The 10,427-nt window shown below is 57.3% G+C and overlaps 1 protein-coding gene across 1 annotated transcript; it reads left to right on the top strand.

The window, feature by feature from the left end:
* Positions 1 to 468: 468 nt before the first annotated feature.
* Positions 469 to 6,958, top strand: PRKAG1 (protein kinase AMP-activated non-catalytic subunit gamma 1). Its single transcript, XM_015886910.2, has 12 exons — positions 469 to 558; positions 686 to 758; positions 3,464 to 3,567; positions 3,657 to 3,738; positions 3,821 to 3,879; positions 4,578 to 4,623; positions 4,700 to 4,754; positions 4,888 to 5,014; positions 5,316 to 5,481; positions 5,604 to 5,641; positions 6,250 to 6,396; positions 6,472 to 6,958. The coding sequence occupies exons 1-12, from the start codon at positions 553 to 555 to the stop codon at positions 6,574 to 6,576; spliced, it is 1,008 nt and encodes a 335-aa protein (XP_015742396.1). The 5' UTR covers positions 469 to 552; the 3' UTR covers positions 6,577 to 6,958.
* The last annotated feature ends 3,469 nt before the right edge of the window (positions 6,959 to 10,427 follow it).

Below are 10,427 nucleotides of genomic sequence, written 5' to 3'. Positions count from 1 at the left end.
GGGGGGGGGTTGTTTTAAAGCTGCAGAGAAAAAATAAGGTAAAAAACATCGAAAAAAGGTAAAAAAAAAAATAAAATAATGACGGGGGTGGAAAAAAATAATAATAAAAAATAATAAAAAATAAAGAAAAATTCCCGGATGTTGGGAAAGTTTTAAAGAAAAAAAATAGTAAAAAATAATAAAATAAAATAAAAAATAAAATATAGAAATTTCGCCGTTGAAATTTCCGGGTTGTACAGAAAAAAAAACCGGAGCGTGTAGAAAATGCCGTTTTTACCGATACCGAAAAACCACTGGATGTTATTTTAAATAAAGCGAGTGAGAAGCCGATGAGTCGATGTGATTATATGGGGGTAACGAGGCCGGTAACCCGTTAAATCCCCGTTAAATCCCCCGTTAAATCCCCATTTTTATCTCCCTTCCAGGAACTACTTCCGGGTTCCTTTACCCTTCCAGGACCTGCGTAAGGTTAGTGGTCACGTGGTGTGTGTGTTACGTCCGGTCACGTGGTGGGATAATGGCGGAAGTGGGGGGGGCGGCGGAACCGGGGCCATGGAGGTGGGAACGGAGCGGGGGGGTAATGGGGATAATGGGGGTAATGGGGGTTAATGGGGGTTAATGGGGGTTAATGGGGTTAATGGGGGGTAATGGGATCGCGGCCTGGTCCGGCCTTGTCTGCCCGTAGGAGCCCGGCCCCGGTTCGGCCGCGGAGAGTCCGGTGGAGCGAGGAGAGACCGGAACCGGAACCGGAACCGGAGGTGAGGGGGGGGGGTCCAGTATCCCGGTATTGGGGTATCTCAGTATTGGGGTGTCCCGTTATTGGGGTATCCTATTATTGGGGTGTCCCGGTATTGGGGTGTGCCGTTATTGGGGTATCCCGTTATTGGGGTATCCTATTATTGGGGTGTCCCAGTATTGGGGTGTCCTATTATTGGGATATCCCGTTATTGGGGTGTCCCGTTATTGGGATGTTCCGGTATTGGGGTATCCTATTATTGGGGTATCCCGGTATTGGGATGTCCCGGTATTGGGATGTCCCGTTATTGGGGTATCCCGGTATTGGGGTGTCCCGTTATTGGGGTATCCCGTTATTGGGATGTCCTGTTATTGGGGTGCCCTAGTATTGGGGTGTTTTGGTATTGGGGTATGCCAGTATTGGGATGTCCCATTATTGGGGTGTCCCAGTATTGGGCTGTGCCAGTATTGGGGTGTTATGTTATTGGGGTATCCCATTATTGGGATATCCTGGTATTGGAGTGTCCCGCTATTGGGGTATCCTATTATTGGGGTGTCCTGTTATTGAGGTGTCCTGTTATTGGGATATCCCAGTATTGGGGTATCCTATTATTGGGGTGTCCTGTTATTGGGATGTTCCAGTATTGGGGTATCTTGGAGTTGGGATGTCCCGTTATTGGGCTGTGCCGGTATCGGGGTGTCCAGGTATTGGGATATCTCATTATTGGGGTGTCCCGTTATTAGGGTGTCCTCTTATTGGGATGTTCCGGTATTGGGGTGTCCTGCTATTGGACTATACCATTATTGGGATATCCTGTTATTGAGGTGTCCCAGTATTGGGGTATCCCGTCATTGGGGTTTCCTATTATTGGGGTGTCCCGTTATTGGGATGTGCCGGCATCGGGGTGTCCAGGTATTGGGATATCCCAGTATTGGAGTGTCCCGTTATTGGGGTATCCTATTATTGAGGTGTCCAGTTATTGGGGTGTCCCGTTATTGGGATATCTCAGTATTGGGGTTTCCTATTTTTGGGGTGTCCCATTATTGGGATGTGCCGGTATTGGGGTGTCCAGGTATTGGGGTATCCTATTATTGGGGTATCCCAGTATTGGGGTGTGCTGTTATTGGGGTTTCCCATTTTATTGGGGTGTCCAGTTATTGAGGTGTCCCAGTATTGGGGTATCGCAGTATTGGGGTATCCTATTATTGGGGTGTGCTGTTATTGGGGTGTCCAGGTATTGGGCTATCCCGGTATTGGTGTGTCCAGTATTGGGGTATCCCATTATTGGGCTGTGCCCATATTGGGGTGTCCCAGTATTGGGGTGTGCTGTTATTGGGGTTTCCCATTTTATTGGGGTGTCCCATTGTTGGGGTATCCCATTATTGGGATATCCCGGTATTGGTGTGTCCCTGTATTGGGGTATCCCATTATTGGGCTGTCCAGTTATTGGGGTGTCCTGGTATTAGGGTATCCTATTATTGGGGTGTCCTAGTATTGGAGTGTCCCGGTATTGGGGTGTCTGTTTATTGGGATGTCCTGTTATTGAGGTGTCCTGGTATTGGGGTGTCCCAGTATTGGGGTATCCTATTATTGGGCTGTGCTGGTATTGGGATATCCCAGTATTGGGGTATCCCATTATTGAGGTGTCCAGTTATTGGGATGTTCTGGTACTGGGGTATCCCATTATTGGGGTGCCCAGTTATTGGGGTGCCCAGTTATTGGGCTGTGCCGGTATCGGGGTGTCCCGTTATTGAGGTGTCCCAGTATTGGGATGCTCTGGTATTGGGGTGTCCCGTTATTGGGATGTCCTGTTATTGGGGTATCCCGTTATTGAGGTATCCTGTTATTGGGATATCTCTCTGTTGGGGTATCCTCTTATTGGGGTATCCTGAAGTTGGGATGTCCTGCTTTTGGGATGTCCTGGTACTGGGGTGTCCCATTATTGGGGTGTCCAGTTATTGGGGTGTCCTGGTATTGGTGTGTCCCATTATTTGGGTATCCTATTATTGGGGTGTCCCATTATTGGGGTGTCCTGTTATTGGGGTGTCCCAGTATTGGGATATCCCAGTATTGGGTTGTCCCGTTATTGAGGTTTCCTGGAGTTGGGATGTCCTGTTATTGGGGTATCCCGTTATTGGGGTGCCCATTATTGGGGTGTCCTGGTATTGGGGTGTCTGGTTATTGGGGTATCCCGTTATTGGGGTATCCCGTTATTGGGGTCTCCCTGTGTTGGGATCTCTCCCATTTCAGGCTCTCCTACTGTTGCATCATCTCCCATTTTTGGGGGATTTCTGCCATTTTTGGGGTATTTCTGCCATTTTTGGGGGGTTTTTTTCAGCCATTTTTGTGGGTTTTCGGCCATTTTTGGGGTGATTTGGGCCATTTTGGGGGCGATTTTGGCCATTTTTGGGGCAATTTGGGCCATTTTTTGGGTTTTCTGCCATTTTTGGGGTTATTTCTGCCATTTTTGGGTCAATTTCTGCCATTTTTGGGTCAATTTCTGCCATTTTGGGGGGATTTCTGCCATTTTTGTGGGTTTTCTGCCATTTTTGGGGGTATTTCTGTCATTTTTGGGAGGATTTCTGCCATTTTTTGGGGGGTTTCTCCCATTTTAGGGGGTGTTCCTCTTATTTTTGGGTCCCACCTTTGGTGTCTCCCATTCCAAGTACCTCCTTCTTTTGGGGTCTCCCCTTCTGGTCTCCCTTTAATGCCCCCCCCCCTATTTAGGGGACCCCCTTCGTGGTGCCTACACGTCCTTTATGAAATCCCATCGCTGTTACGACCTCATCCCCACCAGCTCCAAACTCGTCGTCTTTGACACCTCCCTGCAGGTAAATGGGGGGGAATTGGGGGGGTTCTGAGCTGCAATTTGGGGGGGGGTCCCAACCTTTCCCCCCCCCCATTTGTGTCTTTGCTGTAGGTAAAGAAGGCTTTCTTTGCTCTGGTCACTAATGGAGTGAGGGCAGCTCCGTTATGGGACAGCAAAAAGCAGAGCTTTGTGGGTGAGCTCTTTGTGGGGGGGGGATATTAGGGGTGGGGGGGGGTCGGCAGGACCCCATTTACCCCCCCATCGCCCCCCCACAGGGATGCTCACCATCACTGACTTCATCAACATCCTGCACCGTTACTACCGCTCGCCCCTGGTAAGAAGGGGGGGTGGGGTCCCATAAACCCTTTTGGGTTGGGGGTCTGCCCTATAAACCCTTTTGGGTTGGGGTCTGGGGGGGTCATTGGGGGTCTGGAGGGGGATATGGGGGTCTTGGGGGGGGCTTTGGGGGGGTCCCATTGGTTTAACCTGGAGTTTTGTACAGGTTACCCATGGTAGGAAAGGGGTGGTACTTTTGGAGGGGGGGGCGTCTCAATAAACCCTTTTGGGTTGGGGGTCTGTCTCATAAATCCCTTTTTGGTGGGTCTGGGGGTTCTTGGGGGTATGGAGGGGATCTGGGGGGGTTCTGGGGACCCTTGGTTAACTGACCTGGATGTTTTTGTAACAAGTCACCCATGGTAAAAGGGGGTGCTTGGGGTGGGGGGGGCATTACCCTTTGGGTTTGGGGTCTGCCCTAACTAAACCTTTTTGGTTGGTCTGGGGGGGTCTGGGATCCTGGAGGCGGATACGCTGTGGGTGAGTTCTGGGGTTGGGGGGGTCCCAATTGGTTTACCTGGAGTTTTGTACAATCGGTCAACTCATGGGTTATGGAAAAGGGGTGGTACTTGTTGGAGGGGGGGGGGTCCCATAAACCCTTTTGGGTTGGGGTCTGGGGGGGTCTGGGGGGTATGGATTGGGGGTCTTGGGGGGGGGTTGTGGGGGTCCCATTGGTTTAACGTGGAGTTTTGTGCCCAGGTTCAGATCTACGAGCTGGAGGAGCACAAAATAGAGACGTGGAGAGGTAACAGGGCTGCTGGCTCCTGCTGCCCCATATGTGTGTGTGGGGTGCCCCATAGCTGAGCCTGCCCTCCCCACAGAGGTGTATCTGCAGGACTCCTTCAAGCCTTTGGTCTGCATCTCCCCCAACGCCAGGTGGGGGCTGTTATTGGGGCTGTTATTGGGGCTGTTATTGGGGTGGGGGGGCTCAGGTGGCAGCATGGGGTTCTATGGGGCTGTGGGGGGGTCTGTATGAGCCCCAATCCCTTTTTATCTCCCCCCCCCGCAGCCTTTTTGACGCCGTTTCCTCCCTGATCCGCAATAAGATCCATCGTCTCCCCGTCATCGACCCCGACTCGGGCAACACTTTGTACATCCTGACCCACAAACGCATCCTCAAGTTCCTCAAACTCTTTGTAAGTCCCCCCCCCCCCAATATACAGCAATGGGGCACTGCCTTGAGATGAGCCATCCCCACACTGTGCAGGTACTGCAGGCTCCGGGCTGTTATGGGGTGGGGGTTTAGGGGGGCAGGTTTGATGCTGGGGGTCCCCCTGGGTCCCGTGGGGGTCCCGCTGTGCACCCAGCACTGTCTGCTTTCACTCCTAGGACCCCATCCCAGCCCTCCCCCCCATCCATGATCCAGGGCTTAGGGAGCATCAAACCGAACCGACGTCAGCACTGTCCTCCCCCCCCCCTCCCCGTCCCTCTGTGTAGATTGCTGAGGTTCCGAAGCCTGAATTTATGGGTCGGACTTTGGAGGAGCTTCGGATCGGAACCTACAGCAACATCGCGGTGGTCAATACCAGCACCCCCATCTACGTGGCCCTGGGCATCTTTGTGCAGCACCGAGTGTCCGCTCTGCCCGTGGTCGATGATTCAGGTGAGGCTGAACGTGGGGGGGGGGTCCAAACCATCCCTTAATGCAGCCATGGGGGTCTCTGCCCACCCCCCCCCCCCTCCTTTAATCCCCCCCCCATTGCAGCTCCAGCTCTTCCTTTGCAGGGCGGGTGGTGGATATCTACTCCAAGTTTGATGTTATCGTGAGTGTTGGAGATGGGGATGGAAGGGATGGAGGGTGGGGATGTGGGGCTGGAGATGGGGAATGGGGCTGGAAGGGATGGAGGGTGGGGATGTGGGGCTGGAGATGGGGAATGGGGCTGGAAGGGATGGAGGGTGGGGATGTGGGGCTGGAAGGGATGGAGGTTTGGGGTTGTGGGGCTGGAAATGATGGGGAATGGAGATGGAAGGGATGGAGGTTGGGGTTGTGGGGCTGGAGATGATGGAGAACAGAACTGGAAGGGATGGAGGTTGGGGTTGTGGGGCTGGAGAGGGGGAATGGAGCTGGAAGGGATGGAGGTTTGGGGTTGTGGGGCTGGAGATGATGGGGAATAGAAGTGGAAGGGATGGAGGTTGGGGTTGTGGGGCTGGAGATGATGAATGGGGCTGAAAGGGATGGAGGTTGGGGGGCTGGAGATGATGGGGAATGGAGATGGAAGGGATGGAGGTTGGGGTTGTGGGGCTGGAAGGGATGGAGGTTGGGGTTGTGGGGCTGTGGAATGGAGATGGAAGGGATGGAGGTTGGGGTTGTGGGGCTGTGTGGGTCCCGGCTGCCCCCCAACCCCCCTTTAACCCCTTTTTTATGCCCCAGAACTTGGCAGCAGAGAAAACCTACAACAACCTGGACGTGACGGTGACGCGGGCGCTGCAGCATCGCTCCCATTACTTCGAAGGGGTCCTTAAATGCTACAAGCACGAGACGTTGGAAGCCATCATCAACCGCCTGGTGGAGGCCGAGGTAATTCCCACCCCATGGGGGTCCCAGGGCCCATCTCAGACCCCCCCCCTCTATTTCTACCTCCCCCCCCCCCAGGTGCATCGTTTGGTGGTGGTGGATGAGAGCGACGTGGTGAAGGGCATCGTGTCCCTGTCCGACATCCTCCAGGCCCTGGTTCTCCCTGAGGGTTCTGAGCCCTGAATGGTGCCATGGGGGGGGGGGGGTTCTGCCCATCCTGGTGCCCCCCACCCACCCTTGGGGGGAGGTTTTGGGGGGGTCCCATTGACCAACACCAGCAGCATCAGCAGCAATAACCGCCAGCTATAGGGCAGGGCTGGCCGCTGCCCCCCCCCCAACACTGGGCACTGTGGTTTGGGCAGCCCCCAGCCCCACACTGTGGTTTGGGCAGCCCCCAGCCCCACACTGTGTGCTCCCTATGAGCCCCACTGAGTGAGTGGGGCGGGGGGGGGGGGCAGCCCTATAGAGGTTTATCCCCCCCACCCCACTCTGCTCCATCCCCCCCCCCTCGCTGCCACCGCTTTGTATGCAGAGAAATGGCAAATAAACACAGAGCTGGCACCAATGGAGCCTCGTTGTGTTGAGGGGGGGGTTGGAGGTTGGGGGGGGGCAGCACTGGGACCCCCCCCCCCATTCATTGCTCTGCTGTCGGGGGAATCTGCTGAGCTCAACCAGCCCCTAAATCCCTGTTTGTTCTGCCCGTGGCTTTGCTGAAAGGTCGGGATTGGGGATATGGGGGGGGGGGGGGGGTTGGAACCTGTATAGCAGGGGGGGTGGGGGTGAGGTTATTAAGGTGGGGGGCCTGGGGGTGGGGTGTGGGGGGGTTCATCGCCCGACATCCATCCTGCCTGGGGGGAGGACGAAGCTGCGCTGAGAGCAGCACATTCCGGGCCGCTCTGGGGGGGGGTGGAAGTGAGTGCGGCACTGCAGCGTCGAGGGTGAGAACAGGGCGGTTTTGGGGGGGGGTAGGGGATAGAAATGGGGGGGTCCGTTAGAAACGGTACGAGAAAGGTGGGCCTGAGATTCGATGGTCCGGTGGTTCGGTTTGCGTTTCTGTTGCGCATGCGCTGCCGCTCGGAGGGTTGCTAGAATTCCGCTCCGAGCTTCTCGCGGTGGGCTGCGCTCACGTGCCGTAATCGGTCGGCTGAGTTATTACTGAGGGGGGGGGGTGGGTGGGTGGGAAGGATCTTTGGGGGGGGGGACTCTTGTAATTAGGGGGTGGGGGCGTCCTGGGTTTTTGCGGGGGGGCTGCACCCGCACATCCCGGTGTGAATTGCGGTGGGGTTTCTGGTTTGTACGAACGGCTGCCACTGGGGGGGGGGGGGCGCTCTCGCATGTACACTCATGGAAGGGCGGCGCTGCGCACGACAGTGCCACTTTATTGCCCCGCGACGCCCCTCCCCAATTGTGCCATGGGTGGGCTGCGGGGCTCGGGGCGGCTGAGGATCTGCAACGGAGACGTAGACCCAGGTGCTGCTGCTGGAGATCAACGCCGTGTCCATGGCCGCTGGGTGCCGGGCCGCGCCCCCGTGGGGGTTAGCGTCTTAGTTGGAAGGGAGAGGTAAAGGTACTGAGTTGAGGGGGGGCTATTTAAGTGGGGGGGAGGGCACACGGGCACGCTGACCCCCACAATTGCCATCCTCCCCCCGCAATAGACGACCCTCTCATGGTGTCTTGCAGGTCTGAGCTAGCGTATGGTGTGTGGCGGAGCTGACCCCCCCTCGCATCGCGCTGGTGCCGTGGGTCCCCTCTCGCCTCCGCAGGATTCATCCCACCGCCCTCGCTCCCAACCCGGGTATTTTTAAACAGCATCGTGCCCCCCCATCATCCACCGTTTGAATACTCATCAGGGCCGCAACCCGGGGCAGCCCCGCGGGGCTCTCCTTTGCTCCAGGCGGGCCCCCCCAGTAGAGACCACATGAGAAGTGAGGCCTTCCGGACGGCATCATCCGCCCGGGGGGGCGGCCATATGTGTCCCGCCCCCGCTTAAACGCCCGCACCGCACCTGCAGCCCGCCCCGCAACAGCGAGACCTCCCCAAACACTCCGAGGTGGCGTGGGGGGGCTGCAGCACACGCTGCCCCGAGCACACCGAGCGGGGGGGGTCCCGATGGGAATACAGCCCCGGGACTAACGACCGCCCGGCACTAGTCAGATGGGCGCCTTCCGCACGCGCCACCCCGGTTACAGACCCATAGGGCACAATGTGGGGCGCCGGGGGTCGGGGGGGCACGTCCTTATCGACGCCACCCGGGTGGTGGTCCGTGCTCAGTACGTGCCCCCGCAACGACAGACCACGTGCGTTATTACCGGGGGGGGGGGGTCCTACCGTTCCTTAACAAGACCCTGCGAACACTTCGGCCCGCACCAGGGTTGTCGGGCGTTAGTCCCCCCGTCAAGGTGCCTTCACCCGCGTGGCTTTCAAGTGAGCCCGGGGAAGGGTGGGGGGGTCTCGGGGGCGGCCCCCCCGACGGCCGGTTCTGTAAAAGCGGGCGTGTGGCGGGATCGCTGGCTTGACCCGGGATTGAGACGCGCACACGTGGCCCGGCGGCGTCCGAACTCCGATCACCCGATGCGGAGGGGGGCTCCGGGGGGGGCAAGCGGCCGAAAGTCGCGATGTCAGCGCCTTACTCCAAAGCAGCAGCAGCGAGCAGACGGAGGGCCTGGGGGGGGGGGCATATGCCTGGGGAGGGTCGGGCAAGCCCATGAGGCTAATTGGGGGGGGGGGGGTCTGGAGGGGTGTGTTGGAAGGCGGGGCTTTGGGGTGGGGGGGGGCGGACGCCAATAAAGAGCTGTGGGGGCTCAGTGCTGCTCTGCACCGTGTGTGTGTATTGGGGGGGGGGCACAGAAAGGGGGGGGGTCTTAACCCCAAACTTTGGGTGTCCGACCTCAAAACTGGGGATGCTTTAGGGACCCCAGACCCACCTGTTTCCCATTATGGGACATCCTCGTTCGTGTACACCCTTATTCATCCCACCCTATATATAAAGCCGGGAGTCCCTCTTAATTTAAAGCCCCGGCCCATTAATTACCCCCCCAGCCGTGAGCGCTTGTGTGACTTCTCTCTCCGGTGTCACAAAGCTCTGTGTCCCTGCGGGGGTGGGCACATTGTCCCTCCTGCCCCGGGTTCCGTCCATGTACATTAGGGGTGCCGCTCTGGGGGGGGGGCTGACGTAGGGCCGGGGGGGGGACCCGTGGTGAGGTCAAACGTTGGATTTGGGGGGGGGGCGGGGGCTGGTCCCATTCGCGGGCAGCTATGATCACCCGAGTGACCGGGGGGGGAAGGGCGGGGGGGGGGGGGGCGGGGCGGGATGGGTTGGGGGGGGGGGGGAGGGAGAGAGAGGGGTTTTGGGGGGAGGATCCTTCGGACCAAAAGGAAAAATACCGCCAAATTTGTGCTTATTTAAGCCTCCTCCGCCCCCACGTATTATGCAGGGAGGGTCACGTGCCGGGGGACAAGGAGGCTTCGTGGGGGGTCCGACAACGTTCAGGCCTGCTTGCCAGCCGTTGGCGGCCGCGTGGAAGGAGAACACGTGGGGGGGAGGGGGGGTTGAGGGGAGGGCGGGAGGGGGGGTCACCGGAGCTGCGTACGGTCTGGTTAGGTTAGTTCGGTTCAGTTTTGCTGGTTCAAGTTCGGATTCAGTCGGTTTTCTGGTTGCGTGTTCGGGTTCTGTTCAGTTCTTGTTCTGTTCAGTTCTGTTCTGTTCAGTTCTGTTCAGTTCGGTTCAGTTCTGTTCAGTTCGGCTCAGTTCGGTTCAGTTTGGTTCAGTTCTGTTTGGTTCGGTTCAGTTCTGGTTCGTTCGGTTCAGTTCGGTTCAGTTCTGTTTCAGTTCGGCTCAGTTCGGTTCAGTTCGGTTTGTTTCTTCTGTTCAGTTCAGTTCGGTTCGGTTCGGTTCAGAGCAGCCCCCTCCGTCATGCGACGGTCCCGCCCGCCGCGCTGCCGGCTCCGCCACGGCAGAATGTCGCCTCATGTCGGGTGCACGGTTGGGGGAGTCCCAACGGTACGGAACCAATTCTCCGGTACGGTTGCATACC

Source organism: Coturnix japonica, linkage group LGE22C19W28_E50C23 (assembly GCF_001577835.2).
Source record: "Coturnix japonica isolate 7356 linkage group LGE22C19W28_E50C23, Coturnix japonica 2.1, whole genome shotgun sequence".
NCBI classification, from domain to species: Eukaryota; Metazoa; Chordata; class Aves; order Galliformes; family Phasianidae; genus Coturnix; species Coturnix japonica.
Note: the sequence above shows the minus strand (reverse complement) of the source record. Positions and strands in the feature narration are given on the sequence as shown.